This window comes from Equus quagga, chromosome 13 (genome assembly GCF_021613505.1).
Source record: "Equus quagga isolate Etosha38 chromosome 13, UCLA_HA_Equagga_1.0, whole genome shotgun sequence".
Lineage (NCBI taxonomy): Eukaryota > Metazoa > Chordata > Mammalia > Perissodactyla > Equidae > Equus > Equus quagga.
The window spans coordinates 16918049-16941155 of NC_060279.1; the positions used below are offsets into that span (position 1 = coordinate 16918049).

Below are 23107 nucleotides of genomic sequence, written 5' to 3' on the forward strand. Positions count from 1 at the left end.
ACTTCCAGACTCATCACTGTCTACACCATGCATCTACATTTCTACATCACTTTCTACATCTGGTCTAAAAGGCAGGTGAACATGCTGCCAACAAAGAGCCAACAGCTCAGAGGCAGAGAAACAAAGGTGAGGTATTGGGCCCAAGACACTCCTGCCCGTGACATGGACAGGACACTGGGGCAGTCCTAACCAGTACCCTCCAAAACCCAAGATACTCAGGGCCCTGTTGCTGATCAATAATGAACATTTGGCCTGGCTTGTGCCCAACAGGCCTGTCGATCTCAGGCTCAGGCTTTGAAGCAAAGATAAAATCCCCACTCTGCCCTTTCCTTAGTTACACAGGTGTGCATTTCACCTCTTTGAGCCTCAGTTTCCCCATATGCAAAACTAGAATGATGGTATCTGTCTCACAGAGAGCCAAGAATAAAACAAAATATGTGTTTTAAATGTCCAGAACAATGCCTGCCACATAATGATGGCTCAAAAAATACTAGTTGTTATATCATAAATGTAGCTAAAAAATCTGTGTGCACTTAGGTCAGACCTCTTCCCCACAGTTAATTATAGGACAGCGAGTATGCAAGTCCCTCCATGATTGGTTGCAGATATTGTGGATCAGATAGATTATGACACATTCTCCAATTCCTCAGGAAAACAGGCATTTATCATCCTCTTTCAGGCCCTCCTCATTGCCCTAAGTGGGGATTCCACATTAAAAAGGCTACCAGATAGAAGACAACACATTGACCCTGGGTTCTCTGGCTGGCCCCAGGGGACCAGCAGGACCTCTTCATGGGAGTACAGGGCCAGTGGCTCAATTTCTTTCCTTGAGGAGGACTGCTTCCACCGAGGTATTGCCACAATCTTCTAACCTGAAAAGATCCCCTCTCCATAGGCCCCTGTTTCTGAAGGCAGACCCAGCCCCTAGGCCTCTGGGAGAGCAAGGAGGCACTGTGCCATATGCCGGGGTTGCAAAGACTGCTCCTGGTTGGGCAGGTGAGTGGTGATGGAGGGGAGAGCAGGTAAGTGAAGGATCTGGGGGTTCCTTGGGGGCCCATGAGATCAGAAAGAGAAGAGGGAACTGAGGGACACCTGGATATGGTGATGGAAATGGATATCCTGCTCAGAAGACCCAGGACTCTGAGTCTGCCAAACCAGGGGAAGCCTGGTTCAAGAATGTCACTGGCTTGGGGGGCAATAAAGAAAAAGCTTCAACCTAAAGCCCAAAAGAAGGGACTTGGGTCTGCTCAGGGCTCCCAGAAACTGAGAAGGAGCCCTCAGCCACGGCCTTGAGGTTGAAAGGAAACCCATAGGAAATGAGGTAACCTCAAGGATCAGGAGAGGGAGGAACTGGCAACTTGAAGGACTAGGGTTTTCACCTCAGTGACAAAACATTCTGGGACAGATAGCAATGCCTTCAGGTCCTCTATGATCAGTGTCCCATTGTCCCCCAACTCACAGTTCTCATCACAGTCAGCCAAGACAACTTTGTTCCTGGGATCTGCCCAAGAGGAAGATATTTATTATAACAGCCAACTGAAGCCCTCTATGTTGTCAGGGAACAGAGGAATGCGGGGCCTATTTGGTCAGGGCACTATGTCCATTTGTGCAAGTGGTGTCCTACTGTGAGCTCTGATTCAGGAACTGCATCTGCTTAATGGAAGGGACATCTCCATCCAACTCACATAGATGTGCCTTACAGATACCATTCCCATCTGCAGATACAGAGTATTATCCTTTTTGGCCTAATTCTTTTGGTTTTTCTTAAAAGAAAAACCTTCAGACCCAAAGCTTCAGGCCACTTTTTCATCACTTTTCTGTGTCCCTTTTGAGTCAGTGCTTGCTTTAGGCACCTAGTAGCCCCTGAACTGCCTTTAGATCCTCACACTTTGTTCCACATCCAAGACAGTCCCATCCTATCCATCCCATCCCACCCCAGATCTTGGGACTCTGGTTCCTCTCAAAGCTATAGTCCTGCCACTAGTCTGGTAAAGGCTTTAAGAACTGAAAACAGACATGCTGGGCTAAGACACAGTCATGGGCTGGAATTTGCAATTGGTGTTGACATTATTTTCTAAATTCTCTTAGTCATTGCAAATACATTTAAACAGCAGGAAATAGGGGAAGATAAATCTATGAGGACGTCACTTGCTGCAGCTCTTGGTGGGCAAATCCAGATGAACGCATCACTTGGAGAGCGCCTGGAGGACCTCCCCCCATCCCCCCACCTCCCACCCCCAGGCTGATCTCCGCCCCTCTGGGCGTGCACTCCAGGTTTCTCTCACAGAGGAGCTAGCAGAACCACAGGGAAACTCTCCTGTTCTCAGAAAGAGAAACTTATTAGCACATTTAGACTCTTAAATAGTTTGGATTTTTTTCTCCCCAGTAGTTTCACAGCCACTTCTCCTTTCTCCCTATACTCCCTCTCAGGGCTTTTAGTATTGTCATCAGCTGACACACAAAGTCATCTGCAGCCAGTATCACCCTGCACTCCTTCCTGATACTTCTATCTAACCAGATATGATGTCTTCCTTTAAATGTGTCAAAACAATCCCGCTTTTTTTTTTTTTAAGATTTTATTTTTTCCTTTTTCTCCCCAAAGCCCCCCAGTACATAGTTGTATATTCTTTGTTGTGGGTCCTTCTAGTTGTGGCATGTGGGACGCTGCCTCAGCGTGGTTTGATGAGCAGTGCCATGTCCGCGCCCAGGATTCGAACCAACCAAACACTGGGCCGCCTGCAGCGGAGCGCGCGAACTTAACCACTCGGCCACGGGGCCAGCCCCAAAACAATCCCACTTTTAGTGTGTCCAAACTACACGTCTGGTTTTCCCTCTAAATCTGCTCTTCTCTGTTAATGGCAGCCTCATTCCTCCAATCACTGAGGCCAAAATGCTCACAATAATCCTGGACCCCTCTCTTTCCCTCACACCCCAACTCACTCGGTCAGCAAGTCCTGTCGCCTCTACCTTCAAAACATGTCCACAGTCCGACTACCTGCAGTCCACCTAATGCTCTTAAACGCAAAGCCACCAGTCTTTCACAAGGTCCTAACTGGTCTCCCCGCCTTTACGCTCCCCTCCCCCGTAGCCTCTTCTCCACAGAGAAGGCAGAATGAGTCTCCTAAAATTTAAGTCACATCATGTCACTCCTCTGCCCACAGTCCACTAGGGGCTTTCCATTTCACTCAGAGTAAAAACCCAAGGCCTCACATTTGCCTTAGGGCCCTCCCAGACTGGTTTCCTGTTTCTTCCTGTCTTCCTTCCTCCTTCCTCTCCCACTCACTCTGTGTATGACATAGCTGCCCTGTTTCTAATTCTCAAACATGCTGCGCATGATCCTGCCTCAGGGCCTTTGAGCCAGCTCTTCCCTCTGCTTGCTTTCCCTCAGATATCCCCAAAGCTTACTCTCTTACTTCCTTCTAGTCTTTGCTTAATCGTCTCCCACTTGATGAGGTCCACCTGACCACCCTATTTAAACTTCACTGACCCTCCCTGACTTCCGATCTCCTTACCCTGCTTCACTTTTCTGCCTCGTTATTGTCACCATTCAGTGCACTATGTCTTTATTGATGCTTATTTCCATCTCCCTCCTCCCTGAATGCCCCATGAGGACAGGGATCTTGAGCTGGTTTGCTCACTGTAGTATTTCTAGTGGTTTGATCGCCCTGGACAGGAAACCGCTGTTCTCTACGTGACTGGTGGGGCGGAACTGCCTCCGTCCTGGACTGCTGGTCTGCGCAAGATTTAACATGAAAGAAACACCAAACTTTTATCTTGCCAAAGTCACTTTCATTCGGTCTTTGTTAAAAGAGCTACTAAGTAAAACTCCACCTGGTTATCTCAATTTTACAGAATCTCAAAAACAAAATCCCACCTAATACTCCAGGTTGAGAGAGTATTTTCAGGAGGAAGAAAGAATAAAAATCTCTGGGTGGGTATTTTTCACTGATTGGGTCTATTCCTTCTGAGGACATGAAATCATTTCAAGATTGTTGTATTCAATTTTCGTAAGCCACTATTAGTGATAAACAAAGTGATGTGCACATACGATTCCTCAAAAACAATAAAAATAAATATTATTAACACCTAATCCTGTTAATGGTTCACTGAGCCTCAAAAAACCCAATCCCATATTGTTTCCCACCCACTTCTCTCCTTTTGTTATTACCCTCTCTTGTTCTTAAGCTAAGCAAACAAGCGATAAAGCAATTAAAGCATGGCACAGTAAAAATCACTATGGGGGACATAAGACTTTGCACCATCCTTTTTTTTCTTTGATATTTGTTTCCTGTAGTAGGAGGAGAGAGAAGGAGCATAAGACATTTGCGGCAAGCCTCATCTGTGCTGGGTGATTAACAGCAGCAACAACTGACACGGTATGCCAGGCACAGTGCTGGGCACTTTGGCAATCCTGAGAGCCCCCCAGAAAGAAAAAGGAAAAGATGGATCCCCCAGGATCTCCTTTGGAGCGAGGTTCTGCTGTGCTTTACCCAAGCTTCTTGAAATCTCACTGTCTCCTAAAGTGGAGCACGGAACAGGAAGAAGCTGCCCTAGGAGTCAGCGCTAAGACTGCATGCTCTCCCACGCTGCAGGTCTAGGAGGAACCCCCCCAAAAATCCAATTTGGAAAGCTCTACTCAATTCGAGTGAATTCAAGAAGCATATCCTGTGCACCTAGAACATGCCAGGCACTGTGTGAGGCTCAGACAGAAACAGGTGTAAACGCCACCCACCACTGAATAGAGTAGAGCTGTTGCCTTAAGTGTGAGCAAGCTGGCACCAAAGAAAGTTTCGTCTGGAAACTGAAACTTCAGAGGGAGCTGGGCTGGTGGGAGGAACCATGGACTGTGAGTCCACGAGCCTGACTATATGACTTCTTGGATGTTCTACAGGCCAGGGGGAGTTAAGGACCTAAGGGCTGCTTCTCTTATGGGCAAACACCTTGAAATAATTTGAGAGACACCAGAAAGCATCCAAGTGTCCTTCCCTACCTCCCACCATGACACCTGCAGTCCCACCTTTTAGTTATATTTTATTAGGGCCTAAAGCCTCTTCATTCATTGAAAGACCCATATTAACACGATAGAGCCCCCTAGGAGGGGGAGGATTAACCAAATGCAACAGATTTTATTGAGCAGCTATTCAATGCCAAGCACAACAAAGAAGAAAAATATCCTGGCCTTCTAGATGCTCATATTTTAAAGAAAGGCTTTTAATTACATAATTATAACTCAGTGAGATATTGCAATCATAGAAGCATTTATTTTCCCACTCAATAAGTATTTATTGGAATCTGCTTTGTTCCAGGCACCATGCTAGATATTGGAGATGGATTATAATGGTGAATAAGACAGACCACATCCTTTCTATCATGGAGCTTATGTTCCCATCATCATGAGGAAGAAAGAGACTTTTTTTAATGTGAACAATAAATCTGATAATTTCAGATAGTGATTGGTGCCTTGACGTTATAAAAAATGATAGCTGTGAAACATTTTGGATAAGGAAGGCCATCAAAGGATGAACACTGTAGCTGAGCCTAAAAGATGAAAAGGAACTGCCATGCAAAGATTGGCAGAATAAAACTCCAGGCAGAGGGGACCACAAGAGCCATGGCCTTGAGAAGGATGCCCTTTCTTAAAACTTACCGAGTAATTACTCATTGAACATTTTCTATAGCAGATATCACTATATCTACTTTTGCTCTCAAAAGCGGAAATATCACTTGGAGAAAATCAGACTTTATAAGATGATTCAAAGTTTTATTGACTATGCTTTACAAATAGGCATTTTGATTGACATATCCAGGTACTCACTACAAATCATAAAACCAAAGCTTAATGTTAAAACCTAAATCAATCCTGCTGCTCCCAAAATCTTAAAGAAAACCCTTAAGCTTGTTTCTTCCAGTACTTCTTAACTTCATTCCGTAACATCCACTTTAGACTACCTCTTCTTCAGGAATGCCTAAGATACAGTTTTTTCCCAGCTCTTCCCATTACAAAGCTCCACCTTAACCACCACAGTGAGGGTAATGGAAAGAACATTAGACTTAAGCCCAAAAAATCTGTTCAAATCAAGAGAGTGACACCTCCTAGTTATGTATTAGAGTCAACCAACATGTCTCTAACCTTAGATTCCTCATCTGCAAAATGAGGATGATGACACACACCTTACGGGATTGTTTTTAAAACTAAAAGAGATACGCAGGTGTAATTTATAAATTATAAATGACCATGAAAATATAAGGTACCATTATTACTCATCTATGAAGATGGTTCATTTATTATTCAATGAATATTTATTGAACATTACCGTGGGGCAGACAATTTACTAGGCAGTAATGACACAAATCAAAAAAATATATATTATTGGCCCTCAGGAGCTTAGATTCCAGTGGGGAAAAAGCACACTCAAGGTGGAGAGAGGTGTGCTCTGATGTGGCTAGGGGTGCTAGGGAGCCAGAAAGAGGACTCACACTGGGGTGTGGAAAGTGAGAGTGGTCAGATCAATTCCTGAGGAGGTGACACTGGAACTGTCTCACTACAGATCCAAAAGCAAGAAAACAAATCTGAGTCACTCCTCCACGAGATGGTCCGCACACTCCAGGGTCCCGGGCCCCAAGCCAGTTCAAAAGAGTCCCAGCCTCTCAAGGCAGAGTTTCTCAACCTCAGTACCACTGATATTTTAGGCTGGATAATTCGGGAGGTGCAGGGTATGTGCTATCCTGGGCATTGTAGAATGTTTGGCAGCATCCCTGACCTCTACCTACTAGATGCCAGTAACAACCCCCTACCTCCCAGCTTTGACAACCAGAGACATCTCCAGACACTACCAAATGGCCCTGAGGGGCAAAACTGCCCACAGTTAAGAACTATTGCCTTAAGGTCATAGAAAACCAGTGCAAGTGGTTCTAGAAGGAATGGAATTCATACAAGTATTACATGCTCAACAAATATTGAATGAATAAATGAATGAGCCACCCAGAGCCCCTTTGGCATTCCTTTTGGGTCTCATCCAGAAGAGCCCTGGGATAGTAACTAAGTTCTAAGGTGCCCAAGTAAGAGGTAACAATACCACCACATCCCTTTACACAGTGCTCTGTACAGGTTGTATGATCTTGGGCAAGTAGTTCAAACTCTCTGAGTCTCAGGTTTGTCAGTTCTTATATGGGGACATCAACCCTATCTTGCACGGTCATTGTGAGAATTACATGAGATAACTGATGTGAAACACATAGCCTTAGAGGTCTAGGCACCCACTCCTTTGGTGCAATTGACAAGAGGAATCGGCAGAATGCGCTTCCAGCTCCCGCCACTAAGTTTTACCCTTAAAAAGAACTAGAGTAATTGCAGCATATACTTTTTTTGTCATAAACATGTGGGAAACGCCAACCATTGTACCAGGAACTGACATATCAGCCATTCAACTCATTCCTTACAAGCAACCAGGTTAGTTAAGAGGCCCAGAGAGTTGTGAATTGCCCAGGATTATACAAGGCTCGGTCAGCACTCAGCCACACTCAGGTGCTGGACACCTCTGCCTCCATCACACCAAGGCTTATTTGGATTGTGTGTTTGGAAAATGCTTTCTGTATTCTGTGTTCTGTAGTTTTGTATAGACATAGATGACCAGATCAGGAAACTTCTTCTGAAAATACTGGGAAGGTATTCCAATTTTCGACTTCATCCTGAAAGGAACATAAATATTTTGGCATGCTTGCCTCAAATTCTTCTCCCCCCACACCCCACAGCACCTGGTTCCAGAGATCTCTTTGCTCCCCTGGTTTCTATGGCAAAACGAATACGGACTTTGGAATCTGAGAGCAAGGTTCATCGCCTGACTCTTCAACTAACGATGCAAACTTTGGCAACTTAATTTTTGTGAACCTTGGTTTTATCACCCATAAAATGGAGATAATACAATTCCACAATCCCTCATCCACAATTCCAAAATCCAAAAGAGCCCTGGAAACTGCAAGTTTTTTGTGAATTTGCACCTAACATTTTTGGCAACAAAAGCTGATTTAACTAACGTGGGGCTGCGTCTACACTTTTATAGCGCTATATTCACTTCACCCAGCTGCCCAGTCCCCTGTGTTTCTTCACACAAGGGAGTCACTAGCATTCTGTTCAAAGCGGCCTCAGGATAAGCTAAAAAGGAAGATGAGGGGCCAGCCCTGTGGGCAAGTGGTTAAGTTTGCACACTCCACTTTGGCGGCCCGGGGTTCACCGGTTCAGATCCTGGGCGCAGACCTAGCACTGCTCATCAAGCCATGCTGAGGTGGCGTCCCACACAGAAGAACTAGAAGGACCTACAACTAGAATATACAACTATGCACTGGGGAGCTTTGGGGAGAAGAAGAAAAAAGAGGAAGATTGGCAACAGATGTTAGCTCAGGGCCAATCTTAAAAAAAAAAGAAAAAAGGAAGATGAGACCCTGCTGAGCGTGTCCATGGTTCATTGTAAGACCCTTGTGATGGTCCTTTTCTGAACAAGGGGGAGGAATTACTTTTCTTTCATCAGAATAAATTTTGTTCTTCCCATCAAATAGCAGATATAAATTTAGAATTGGATTTTTAAAATCATTCTCATCTCATATATAACTTACAGGAACGAAAACAATACTTACTCTTTATTCTTTTCCTCATCAATGTGTTCTCCCAAATTCCGGATGAACTTTAGCAGATCACCCACTGTGTCCTGATAGAAATTGCCATTTTTTTCATAAAATTTATTCATCTGTCGCATAACACAGCTGTCAATCTAAAAAGCAAAACATTACGCAAAAATGTAGGAGCAACACAAAATAAATCCTGATGGAATGTTACTGCAAAAAGGCAAAATACAAATTTGAATATATGCTAAAATTACCACCAATTAATAAAACAAATTAATAGAAAGAAAAGACTGGAAGTGAAGACGATACACCAAACTGCTAACTGTAGTTGTGTATGGATGTGGGATTATAAGTAACTTTAAATTTGTGTATCTGTTTCCCAAGAGAATTGTTTTTATAAGAAATTAAATATATTAAAACATGGTTTAGAAAATCTTTGGCTACTATACTAGGAAATTTGCTTATTGTAATATACAGTATTTTTATCCTCATGGCCACCCTTCCAAACTCGTACTTGATTGATTTCATCCTTTTTTTAAAATTTTCTTTTAAGATTGGCACCTGAGCTAACATCTGTTGCCAATCTTCCTCTTTTTTTTTTGTTTTTTCTTCTTCTTCTCCCTAAAGCCCCCCAGTATATAGTTGTATATTCTAGCTGTAGGTCCTTCTGGCTGTGCTATGTGGGACGCCACCTCAGCATGGCCTGATGAGCCGTGCCATGTCCACGCCCAGGATCCAAACCAGTGAAACCCCTGGCCACAGAGGCAGAGTGTGTGAACTTAACCACTGAGCCACAGGGCCAGCCCCTGCATTTCCTCCTCAAAGATGGTTGTCCAAACTGAAACCAGGCCTGGTAGCCATTGCCAAAGTGAGCTGGTTGTTTTTTGTTTTATTTTGTTTTTAATTATACCTCCAAAGGTTACATGTCTCTTGTTGCCTCCAGGTGTCCCAGGGCAACTTCTCTCATATGAGTGCCTTCCCTCTTTGTGCGTGCACCCTTGTAGATGGCTCTCATAGTTAGTAAGAGTTTGGAGTAAAAGAACAAAATGCTACAACCATGAAGCCAAAGGGTCCCTTAGGAAGAGTAACTGGTGACTAGACCAACACTAGTGAAGACCTGCTGAGCCTGCCTGAGTGTACGCTGTGCAGAGCACGTGTGAGAAATGCCAAGCAACACACACGTGGCAGGACGGGGCAGCTGATGGAGAGAAGGCAGGAGTATATGCTGGAGAACTTGGGCTCTGGACCTGTGCTGCCAAAAGCTGGTAGTGATACCGACCCTGATATCAGTTTCCCCACATTAAACCCAGCATACATGGGGTTAAAACCAAAACACTCATTCCCTGCTTACTCTCTGGCTTCCTGGCTCCAGAATCCACTATTCTCCATGGAGAAAGACACTGTCAAGGACAAGCACCTGGACTATTTCCTCCCGCAAAGAGATATGGGCTGGGGGAAAGCTGCTGACCAGCAAGGTCAGAGGCTTCCTCCTCTCTGCAAGTGTCTCAAGGCCAAAGACAGGCTGGTGGGAAAGCTCCGACCAGCTAAAACCCCAAATAAAAACCCTTCCTTTTAGCTTTTCAAGGAGTTTGGGATTTGAGTGTTAGCTGCCCTCTCTCCTTGCTCAGCGCTGTGCAAAAATAAAGTTCCTACTTTCTTCCACTACACCCGGTGTCAGAGCTTGGCTTGCTGCGCAACGGGTGAGTGAACTCACTCCGGGTTCGGTAACAGTAGTACAGCTGTGAACATGGGCCAGTCACTAAAATCAACAGGAAAACCAAGCCTAAAATGGAAACTAAAACATAAGAATTAAAGTCAATCAAAATTCAAAATAAGTCAATGAAGAATCACTGAATCGGGAAACGAAAGAACAGAATTCTCTTCCCAGCTCTGCCAATCTCTGACTTTCCAGTTCTGACTATTTTGGGTTCCACCTCTGAGCCTCAATTTCCTCAGCAATTAAACGAGATGGTGGACTTGAGGGCATCATAGCTTTTCGCAGTGAGTGGCTTTAGCAGATGGCCTCTTCAGCCAGACTGCCCAGCTTCAAATCCTGCCTCAACCCTTCCTGGTTCTGTGCCTTTCGAAAAATTATTTGCCTGTGCCTCAGTTTGCCCATCTGCAAAATGGAGATAATGGCCTCAGACGTTGTTTCAAGGATTAAGCGTGGTACCTCACCTAAGTCTTGAGAACTATAGCGGCCATATAGTCAGCACTACATAATCATTAGCGATTACTATCATCTGCTCTGGTTTCAAATTTCTCTGATTCTACAAGTTTAAGCTGAAGTTTTGTAGACATTCATTAGCAAAGAGTCATGGCACACCTACTCCATGCCAGGAATACAATAACAAACCAGAGAAGGGACGGTCTCTACCCTCATGGAACTTACAGGGTAGCAAGAAAGACATTAAGCCAACAATTGTGAGTTTGACGTGTAGTCTAGAGACAAGTGAAAGAAGGAAAACAAAATGAGACCCAGAAACAAAAAGGTATGGGAGAAGCACAGTCCTAAATCAGGCCTAAGAGAGGGAAGCTGTTGGTCTCAAAGACCTGAAGATTACAGATTCTCCCATAGTGCTTTGCATGTGTCTCTGGGGCACCCAGCAGGTATCACACAGCCATCATTTCTGTGGGTCTCTGGGCCCCACATGGACCATGCCGTACTCTGCTTTGTATATCCATGGCCTCGCATGGGCCTAGCACATAACTGGTAGTTAATACATGTCTGCCAATTGATAATAACGAAAAGTTGTGATAGTACTGACTAGATCTAGATGGTGGTTCATTTTTTATCTTCCACCATATTTAGTTCAAGTTAAGTGGACCTTTCCTTGAAGAAGAGGAATTTGAAGGATGATCTTTTTGTGTAGTCTGTCTTCTCAGGCAGAATGTAGGAGTGTACGTGGATCCTCGGAGCTGGGCTGCTCACAGGCAGCGGAGACAGCGAGTCTCTGCCCGGACTGAAACACCTCACAGCGGAGTGCCTCCTTTGGGTTAAAAGCTCTATTTAATCAGCTGCTCTTGTCACAATGGTAATAGGATTATTAGCCACGCCGCTCTCAGAAAACAAGGTTTGAGGGAAAGAGCCAGAGAAAAGGAAAAAGCTTATGGGACGGGACAAAGCCACCCTAAAGAGGAGACTAGATGAGAGGCTGTTCGGAGGACCTGGCTTCTGAAAGAGAGAGCAGAGACCCAAAAGTTCAGGGATGGGAAGGAAGCGAAGGAAAACCCCCTCTCTCACCTCTTGGTAGGGCCAGGCCAATAGAATTTGAGAAGTTAGAAAACCTACCACATTACACAGATTCTTATCCCTGGAATAACTCCCAGAGCAGAGGAATTGTTCATACCTTACTAGTCCACTGGACAAAACTTCTGGAATGTTCAGACTTTCCAAGTTTGAGTAGTTGGAGGATGTTACTCTTAGCTTTTCGCGTTTTGATGTCGGATTCATTTCCTATATTCCTAAGAGTCCTATAGCGGCTGAAGATGAGAGAATTAACATGGTCATTCCCACTCTTTCCAGAAAAAGAAAACAGTTAGATTTTGGGTTTTGATAAAAGTAGTAAAACCACTTCTCTAAAAATTCTGCATGATGGGAGGAGCAGGTTTCTCTTCTCTCTTTTTCTATTCTTCAGAAGAGAAAACCAGAATCCAGAGAGGTTAAGTCACCACTCCAAGGACACACAGCCAGGAAATGCCAAGCTGAGAGGAAAGCCTGGGTCTGCTGATCCCCCTGCCCACACCACCTCCCCCTGACGGTTAATGTTGTGTGTTAACTTGACTGGCCGCAGATTAAACATTATTCTGGGTGTGTCTGTGAGCGTGTTACCAGATGTCCTTAGCATTTGAATCAGCTGACTCAGCAAAGCCTGACGCGAGTGGGCGGCAGGCAATCATTGAGGGCCTGAGTAGAACAAAAGGTGGAATTGGCCCCTTCCTGCCTGACGGCTTCAGCTGGGCCATCAGTCTTCTCTGGACCTCAGCTCTCCTGCTTCTCAGGCCTTCAGACCCTCACTAGAATCTACATCATCAGCTCCCCTGGGTCTCAGGCCTTTTGATTTGGACTAAATTACACCATTGCCTTTCCCGGGTCTCCAGCTTGCGCACAGCAGATCGTGGAACTTCTCAGCCTCAATACTGCATGAGCCATTTCCTCATAATAAATATCAATACATAAGAACCCTGACTAATACACTCACTGTCTCCATTCTGGAGGCCCCTAAGGTGCACTCAAGTTTTACTTACCTCTCCCAACTCCAAAAGAAGGGATGACCCAGCAGGCCACTCAGATGGTCCTTCACATTTTTCCCAGGGTCCAACAGTTGACAAATGAGGTCCCGAGCATCCTCATCTGGAGAAAGTTGAATCACCTCTTCATTACTCTTAGTCTTCAGCTTCTCAAAAGGGGTGTCTCCCTTCCTTACCACATATAGGACCAGCAGTCCAAGGGCCTGCACAAAAGCCACAAACGAAGCCAAAGGTGCTTACCCACTCTATCTGGGTGACCTTAGAGGGTGTGGTGCAGGCTACGAGCAAATGGAAAATGGGAGGAATCTCGAGGAGTCCACAGGGGAAGAAAAGACATAGGTTTGTGCATTGAGAACTCTTCAAGGCAATACGTGATCCCCACAGTTTCGGTTTATAAGGAGCAAAAGATAATTCTGGGCCAAACTTGGCAGGAAAGACTGCTTAGAGGAAGAAGTTTTTGAGATGGACCTTAAAGTATAGATAGAATTTAGATAAACTGGGAAAAGGGAAAACGATTTTTGAAACACAAGGGGAATGCCAGGAATCTGGCTGGGAACTGGGACTTTGGGTGGGGGCTATGACAGGTAGCAGATAAAGGAGCCAGTTCAGGTCCAGCGGGACACAGTAACGGCCCCAGGAGGTAGGCCACGGCAGGGAGGAAAGGCTGAGAAGGAGGCCAACATAGGAACTCCTGTACCACGCAAGACACCAGTCAGGGAAGGAGCTGAAATCGGGAGCCGTGGAACCACGAAGCTTGGACAGGGATGCAGAGCTCTTGCTCACTGGGTTGAAAGTTCAACAGCCTGGGGAACTCTCCAGAGAGATCTGCTCCCCCAGGGTCGGAACCGCTCTGGGAGCTTTGGCTGCAGAGGCCAGGCTCTGTCTCTTCCCAGGAGAAACAGTTATTTCAGGGTCTTAACCTTTTGGACCAGGCTTAGTCTCTTTGGAGCTATGGATCGAGCCCATCCCTCCCAGGTGTCTCAGAGGGCTTAGTGTCTGCCCTCTTCAGAGTTTGAATGGAGTGGGCGAAAAAAGTCTCATTTACCTTGTCATTAAGCAGAAAATACCTCCCGCAGGAATTTTGGAGGTATTTTGGAGATACCTCTTGGAGGTGATTCTAGAAGAGGTGCAGCATGCGCAATTTATTTGGAAGGAAGAAATCCAAAGAGACACAGAAAGGAGCCACAGCGACAAGCAACTCCACACCAACCCAGAGAATCACCATTGTCTGCAAGGGAAGGAGGTCCGTGAGCAAGACCAGGGGAAGGCCTTGAGAGGTCTTTCCTTCCTAGATAAAATAGGAGCAGCCTCTCATTGGCCATAGCAAATAAGGTAACGAAAACGTAAGGAAGCAGGAAAACGGAAAAGTCCATTGACTGTAGAAATTACCTCCAGATCTCTCTTGATTTCCTGTGGCTCTCCAGACAGCTTGATACTTTTATCAAAATCTGCCAGGCAAACAGCTTTCTTGGAATCTAAGGGACAGTTTGTAGAGCTGCATTAAAAATCCTCATCCTCCATGTTGTGAGTAATTAATTTAAACAAGTACGTAACGCAATGTGCAATCCATCATCTCTGAAGAAGGCAATAATAAAGTTTCTATCTGCATTGCTGTTTACTCCTCAAAACACTGTCCTTTGCACTGTGTCGTTTGACCTATTAGGTATCTGCCAAGAGCAGGACTTACATTTTACTTTTTCCAGGTCAGCGGGTCGGGACAGATGAGAATAAATTTAACCAGCTCCCCAGTCATGCAATTCCTAGGAGTGAGGAGCACAGATTTATAAAGGAGCTGCAGGTAGGGGTTACGGCTACAGCCTATGGCTAAAGAACAATTAACCAACAAGGCTCCAAATCCCAGAATGCCTAAGCAGAGCGCTCCATCAAATTGAGCCCACTAACCACAGCCCACCATGACATTGTAATCACTTATCATGGGTCAACCACACGCTTGTAATGAGTCACTGCCTCCTTGCCCTCTTCAGAATCTTTCTCTCTTGAAGGAAGCCACTGAGTCCTTAGAAAAAAGGGATGCATGGATGAGAGAGGTCAGGAACAAGATGAAAGGAGGGCAAATCAGTGATTTGTCCTCGAAGAGGTGGCTCCTGCCTTTGGCTTGAAGGAGTCTGAGAAAGAACGCTGGGTATCCCCAGGTAGGATGATGGCCAGCGCAGTTGTGTGCTTCTCAAACCCCTTTTATTCTGAACTGAGACATCAACGTTGTGTGGAAACCCAGAATCTAACAAAAAGTAGCCCATCAAATTATTCAAGAAGAGTTTAATGAGGGGAAAAACGATGGTGAAGGAGAACACAGTCCCAGACCTACAGGGTGTAGTGTCTCTGGACGAGAAGACTGATACTAAACGAATAATTACACAGATGAACATAAAATTAATCGCCATTTTGAAAATGCTAGCCAAAGTGCAGGATCCTCTGAAAGTGTATTATAAGAAGAGCTCCATGGCTGTGTGTGGGGGAGAAGTCTTCTTCAAGGAAGAGACACTTAGATGGAAAAGATCTAGAATTCAGGTAAGTGAGTGAAGCAAATAATGGACGGGAGACAGAATTCCAGGTAGGAATTCCCAAGACAGAAAGGAACCTGGAGAATTCTGCGCTGACAGAAAGAAGGCCCAAGGGCTGGAGAGGAGGGATGAAGTCAGAAGGTGGCCTGCAATGAGGATCAAGCAGCGAAGGGGCACAGATTAAAAATCATGGCTTATCTTCCGTTATTTGAACCAATAAATTCCTTTCACTTGCTTAAGCCACTTTTGAGGTGAGTTTTCTGCTACTTAAATTTGAAAGTGTCTAATGGAACACTTCACATCTCTTCTAAGACTTGATTTTTTTTACAGGCCCCAATTTTTTATTTTTAGATTCAACAGACATTGTTAAAGTGCTATAAAATTTTTTAAATGCTTATGCTTAGTGTCCTGTCTTATGTAATCAGACATTAACAAACAGTTGATGGGCTGAGCTAGAACGAAACCTGCCTGCTCCATCCTGCTCTCAACCACTCAAGAAGCTCAGTCCCCTTTTCCTTCACTCTGCTCTGCATCTTCACTCCCACCACAGAGATATCATCTAGGATTAAGATTTTTTTAATTTTAATTTTTTAAAAAACAACACATGTTTAGCTTACTTAAAAAAATTATTTCTTTGTTCATTTTTGCCCCTGAAAAGTCTGTTTTCTCCCAGACTCTTTCTCTCCTTCCTTACACATATCCTCCAGCAATTCTTTCATATAGGGTCTGTGGGTAGAAAGTTTTCCTGAATCCTTAAATACTTTAAAAAATGTATTTATTTTGAATCACATGTGAACAATAATAATTTGACTGTTATGTTAGTCGGTGCCAGCTGCTATATCAAATTACCATCAACTGGATGAGTCAGAAAACAGAAATTTATTTCTCATAGTTCCGGAAGTTGGAAGTCCAAGATCAGGGTGTTGGCAGGTTCAGGTTCTAGGTGAGGGCTCTCTTCATGGTTTACAAACAGGTGTGCCCTTACGTGGCAGAAAGACAGCTAGCTAGCCCTACGACCTCTTCTTATAAGGGCACTAATCCCACCAAAGCAACTTGAGAAAGAAGAATGAAGCTGCAGTCATCACACTTCCAGATTTCTAACTATGTTACAAAGCTATAGTAATCAAAACAGTACAGTACTGGCATAAAACCTGACATATAGACCATTGGTACGGAATCGAGAGCCCAGAAATAAACCCACATATATACAGTCAACCAATAAGGGAGCCAAGAATACTCAACGGGGAAAAGACAGTCTCTTCAAAACATGATATTAGGAAAACTGGATAGTCACATGCAAAAGAGTGAAACTGAACCCTTATCTTCCACCACTCACAGAAATTAATTCAAAAAGGATTAAAGACTTAAATGTAGGACCTGAACTGTAGAACTCCTAGAAGAAAACACAGGGAAACATTCCTTTGACATTGGTCTTGGCAATGATTTTTTGGCTATGACACCAAAAGTGCAAGCAACAAAGCGAAAATAAAAAAGTGGGGCTACATCAAACTGAAAAATCTTCTGCACAGCAAAAGAAATGACCAACAAAATGAAAAGGCAACCTATGGGATTGGAAAAAAAATTTGCAAATCATATATCTGATATGGGGTTAATATCCAAATATATAAGAAATTCATACAACTCAATAGCAAAAAAACAAATACTTTGATTAAAAAACAGGCAAAGGATCTGAATAGACATTTTTCCCATGCAGACAGAAAAATGGCCAACAGGTACGTGAAAAGGTGCTCAACAGCTCTACTTATCAGGGAAACTCAAATCAAAACTACAGTGTGATATTACCTCACACCTGTTAGAATATTTATTATCAAAAAGACAAGAAATAAGTGTTGGCAAGGATGTGGAGAAAAGGGGACTGTGTACTGTTAATGGGAATATAAATTGGTACAGCCACTATGGAAAACATAATGGAGGTTCCTCAAAATATTAAAAGTTAAACTACCATACAATCCAGCAATCCCACTTCTGGGTATATACCCAAAGGAAATGAACTCACTATCTTGAAGAGATATCTGCACCTGGAGGTTCATTGCAGCATTATTTACAAAAGCCAAGTCATAGAAACAACCTAAGTGTCTTTCAATGGATTAATGGATAAAGAAAATGTGACATATATATATATATATATATATATATACACACACATACAGAAGGGAATATTATTCAGTCATAAAAAAAATCCTGCCATTTATGACAACACGGATGACACTTGAAGGCATTATGCCAAGTTGAATAAGTCAGGCAGAGAAACAAACAGTATATGATCTCACTTCTTATATGTGGAATCTAAAAAAACCGAACTCATAAAAACAGAGAGTAGATGGGTGGTGGCCACTGCAGGGATGGGGGTGGGGGAAACAGCTGAAAGTCAAAGGGTACAAACTTCCTGTTACAAGATGAGTAAGTTCTGGGGACCTAATGAGCAGCACGGTGACTAGAGTTAACAATACTGTCTTGTATACTTGAAAGCTGCTAAGAGAGTAAATCTTCAAAGCTCTCACTACACGCACACACAATGGTAACTATGTGAGGTGACAGATGTGTTCACTAATCATATTGTGGTAATCAATTTGAAATATGTATGTATATAAAACCACATTCTACACCTTAAACTTAGATGATGTCCATTTTATCTCAATAAAGCTGCTAGTTTAAAAAGTAAAAAAAAAACTAAAATAAAGCTGTTAGTTTAAAAAAATAAAAAAAAATTATTTCTGATTGTGGGGAAAAAAGGCACTAATCTCATTCATGAGGGCTCCACCCTAAGTGACCTAATCACTTCCCAAAGGCCCTACCTCCAAATGCTACCACACTGGGATTAGGGTTTCAACATATGAATTTGAGGGGAACACAAATATTTGGTCCGTTGCATTTCTCTTCAGCTCTTTCTTTTTGTTCTACAAATGCAAATTTCTGGAGCTGGCTCCATCCAGGACGTGGCTTCATATTTGTATTTGCCATGGGCAATATAAAACTAGCCTGGCATTCTGTTGGCATCTGTGACTTCCATGTGGAGTAAAGGTTTTAACCGGTAGCACTGCACTGTAATTATGAATTTGTTGCATTAATCCTCAAACTGAATAACTTAGATTTACTCTAGGCCTTTCCTATCTGCAATGAAAATCTTTTCCTTTTGTAAATAAGGACTTTACAATTTCTAAGAGAAGATTGGGGACTCACCTATTAAGATGTTTTGTGGCTGCAGATCCTGGTGAGAGTATCCACACGAATGGTGGAGTTCTTCGACAGCCTTAAATATAGATAAGAGGACTTTTCGGGCAAATTCACCTTTCTCATTTTCCACAGCCTCTTCTCCGTGATGGGCCAAGAGCTCCTCCAGTGTCCACTCACAGAGGGCAAGGCACACGTACAGACAGCCGCCGTGGCTCTCACACCCGTAGAATGTCACCAAGCTACTGCGGACTCGGCTGCTCTGCAGACAGGAGACCTCCCTTTGTCCACGTGCGCTGCCTTCATAGAATCGCTTCACAGCTACCTCTTGCTCCTCATAGAACCCCAGGTAGATGCCCCCTTCAGAAGTGTCAGCAATTTTATATTCTTCATCAATAAAGATCTTGAGTTTGCCAATCATAGGGCGGTACATCCTGTGGAGATGTTTCAGGGCTGTCCCCCAACGTGAGCTCTGAGGCTCCCAGTCATCAGCAGGAGGGTGAAAATCTTCACTGGCTCCATGACGGAGAAGAAAGTCTACAAGGGAACTGTCGTAATTACGCCTCGCTATCATAACAAGATCCCCACAATCTGTGCTGGCTCCTTTGTTGCACAGCAACTGGGCAATTTCCTTCAGTTTGAGTTGGACAGCAAACAGCAGTGCTGTTTTGCCCTCACGGTCTGTGTCATTAATCTCTATACGTTCTTGTTCCAGAAGCATCGACACCAGACCCAAGTGCTTCTTTTCCACTGCCAGGATCAGGGGCGTCTTCCCTTCTTCTCCTCTCACATTGACATCAGCCTCATGGTCCAGCAGAAGGCGAGTAATGACCTCCACATTACTATTATCCGAGTTCCGAAGAGCATGGAACAAAGCATTTCTGCCCATATTGTCACGGACATTGACATCTGCCCCCATCTCATCAAGGAGGATCTTCAAGACCTCTACATGTCCGTTTTCAGCAGCATCCATGAGAGCTGTGGCCCCTCCCTTCCTAAGCTTCTCTTGATCCTTCTTTGCCTTTCGACTCAAATTCACCGTTGCTCCATTCTCATACAAGAATCTTAATGCTTCCACGTGACCCTTCCCAGCAGCTTCCATGAAAGCTGTGAAGCCATTAGAATCACACTCATTGACATCTGCTCCTTTAGAAAGGAAAAGTTGGAGCAGCTTCACATTTCCCATGATCCCAGCCACGATGAAGGGAGTGGCCCCATTCCTCTTCCTCAGGCAAGGGTCAGCGCCATGATGAAGCAGAAGCTCCACAAGGCCCTCCCTGTAATTCTGCACCGCATTATGCAAAGGTGCCCAGCCTCCTTCCTCTTCCTGGAAATTGACATCAGCTCCTCCTTCCAGCAATTGCTGGACCTGCTCCATATCGCCTTTTTTAACAGCTTCAATCAACAAATGATTATTGTCTTTCATGGAAACCCTCCCATTGCTGGAGGGTGTGGGTCTCCCCTGAGGGTTGTTATGGCTCTTGGTCTCCATGATGGTAAATACCACTGGCTACAACTTTTAGCCTTTTCTTTGAGAAAACGAAAACTTATCTCCTTGGCACTTGATCAGAGAGACAGACAGCTCTTAGAAATTCCTGTAGGGCAAACAAGGAAGGACAACACTCTTGGAGTCTTCTGACTTCCCACCTGGGGATGAGAGAAGTACTTTGTAACTTTATAATAGTGAGAAAACATCTGAATTAGTGAAACTAATTTTACTAGCAACTTTTTCAAAATACATCTACTTATTTATTACAGAACTTTTTTATTATAGAGTATTACAAACATACATAAATTAAAAATAAGAAAATTATTAATCTATAGCCCACTGCCCAGAAACAAACATTTCAATATTTTAGTATATTTCCATAGATTTTTTTTTTTTGAAGCAACTGTTTTCTTTTTTTTTTTCAAAGATTGGCACCTGAGCTAACAACTGCTGCCAATCTTCTTTTTTTTTTTTTTTTCTGCTTTGCTTTGTCTTCCCAAACCCCCCGTACACAGTCGTATATCATAGTTGCAGGTCCTTCTAGTTGTGGGATGTGGGACGCCACCTCAACGTGACCTGATGAGCAGTGCCATGTCTGCGCCCAGGATCCGAACCCTGGGCTGCCGCAGTGGAGCGCGTGAACTTAACCACTTGGCCACGGAGCCTGCCCCTTTCTATAGATTTTTAAAGAATAGTTGGGATTATGCTAGGTAAGTAACTTTGTATCCTTCTTCCTCTCATTTAATGCCACAGTATAAATAATTTCATATGTTATTACAAAGTCTTTTAAAACATTTTTAACGGCTGTGTAATATGCCATCATACAGTTGTTTCATCTCCCTACTACTGAGCAGTTCTTAGATAAGATTTTGTAATTAGAGTTTTTTAACCATTCTAAATAACATTGTAGCAAATTTCACTTAGTTTAGCTTATTTTCTTATGATGGAGCTTATGACAGATTTCAAAAACTTGACTGGTCACAGCATATGATCAATTTTAGGATTCTCAAATCTATAATAGTAAAACTCTTTCAATGTCTTTAAATACACTCTGACTAGAAGTAGATGGCCTCTTTAAAAAAAAAAAACAAAACAAAAAATTTAAAAATCCAGAAACTTCATTTAATAGTAAAAAATGTGTTTTTGTCAATGTGCATTCCTTGTACCCCAGGAAGGCTCATAGCTCACGGTGTTCCCTCGCGCTGTGCAGGCTTCTCTGTGCACGGTGTGCTCCTCTTCCAAGCAGGATAAAGTAGTTAAGGAGCTGAGACTCGCACCTTAGCAAGATCTAAGTTTGAGCCCCTGATTGGGTAACTGCAGGCTGTCACTTCCTAATTGTGTAACCTTAGATTATTGTCTCAATTTTCTGTTCCCTGAAATAGAGGCAACAATAAATGCGGTCACGCATATAAAGTGCATTAAAGAGGGCGGAGTGGCAAAAATAAGGCATTCAATAAATGGTAGAGATAATTATGTCCCTTCGTGAAAAACTTTTTTAACAAATCCTATTCTCCCCATCCATGTGCATATACCTACTAGACAAACAGGGAACCTGAGGATGTCCCTTTAGTCCAACTGCCCTCAATCAGATCCGAGCGATTTAGATCCAATTCAAGCATCAGACAACACCAAACTGTTACCTGAATATTTATATAACTGCATCTGCTACGATGCAACATAAGCTGCAAATCACAAAGCAACCATTTTTTAGCAATCTCACCACTCAGTCCGTCTCAAAGGTCCCACCCCCACAGGTCTAATCAATTGTGCTACAAGCACACACTCACCCAGCAATGAAATCTTTGAGCCAAATGTTTGCGCGGACCCTTCCTGTTACAACGGATGTGAGATGGGCCGGTATAAAGAAAGGAGCAGAGAAGGGAAGAAAGTCAAAAGACACCCCACCAAAAGCACTGCAATGGATGAGTCCTGGTTTCAGTTTCGTTTTCTCCAGGTGCCCAGAGTGTCTGATACATGGAGACGACTTGAATGAATGATGTGTAGATTGTGGCAGAACCTGGGAGTTCTCAGGAGGGCTCAGGACCGAAAAGCCCTCTGGGGCTGGCCAGCCGGCTCTGCTCCCCAACCCCTCCTTCCGCTCCCCAGCCCCACACCCCTTTCAGCTGCGTTCCCCTAAAGCCCAACGAATTCCTGAAAGAACCAGCTCTCTTCCTTCTGCCCATCTTACCTTCTAAACTCAGAAGACTCCGCAGGTATGCCTTTGGCAACATCTAGTGTTTAAATACTGTTGCCCGCGGAGAATCACTTCCTTCTGGGGACGTCACCGAGCCAGCGGGGCGGAGCCAAGCGAGGACGGAGAAGGGAGATGAGCGAGGTAAAAGGGTGCACGCCCGCACTCTGGCAGGCGTAAGCCCGCGAGCTGGAGCACCTAACTCTTTTAACCCCTCTAGAGGAAAGTAGTGGCTCCTCTCTGACCGCTGATGACAGACATGCAAGATCGTGCTGCTCATCTTTCAGCCTTTCAGATCGCAGCAGCCAGCTCCATCCTTAACACGTTATTCCAAATCCCCTATCTTCTTAAGGGAAATGAATGGTAAATAAACATTTATTGAGCACGACTGGATGCCCGGCACTATACTCATTGCTTCACAAGCGACATGGTCCCGGTTCACACCTGACAATCCTGCTGATGATGAAACGGAGGCTCAGAGAAGCTAAGTAAGCCCACTCATCTGGGTGCATGCAACTCATCGCCCTGAGGCACTGTGGCTCCTCAAAAGGGCACTGGGATGGCAGCCTGGAGATCTGGTCCTGCAGCCAGAGCTGTGGCTGTTTAGCTGAATGAACTCAGGTGGGTAGTTTAACCATACTCGGCCTCAGTTCTCGCATGTAAGGTGATTTTTAAGGCTCCTTTCTGCTGTGGAAGTTCTGCTCTTGATCCTTTTCCTATCACTGAGTCGCACACTGTATACGGAATGCTACAGTGGAAAGTATTTCTGTCCTCAAAGACTGTCTGTTCTTGCTGAGGAGGCCAGCTCCTGAAAGGGTCATGAATAGTGAGCAGAACGTGGTC

At 44.0% G+C, this 23107-nt stretch overlaps 1 protein-coding gene across 2 annotated transcripts; it reads right to left on the reverse strand.

Moving 5' to 3' along the window:
- Positions 1–5653: 5653 nt before the first annotated feature.
- On the reverse strand, positions 5654–22340 carry RNASEL (ribonuclease L). 2 transcript variants are annotated; one of them, XM_046680303.1, is made up of 7 exons: positions 22262–22340; positions 18594–20231; positions 14260–14345; positions 12868–13073; positions 11970–12102; positions 8632–8765; positions 5654–7689 (listed from the first exon to the last, which is right to left on the reverse strand). In XM_046680303.1, exons 2-7 carry the CDS (start codon positions 20074–20076, stop codon positions 7560–7562), a joined length of 2172 nt encoding a protein of 723 aa, XP_046536259.1. In that variant the 5' UTR covers positions 20077–20231; positions 22262–22340; the 3' UTR covers positions 5654–7559. The 2 variants fall into 2 exon arrangements, with proteins under 2 accessions (XP_046536259.1, XP_046536258.1); XM_046680302.1 differs by lacking the exon at positions 22262–22340 and adding an exon at positions 21861–21947.
- Between the last annotated feature and the right edge of the window lie 767 nt (positions 22341–23107).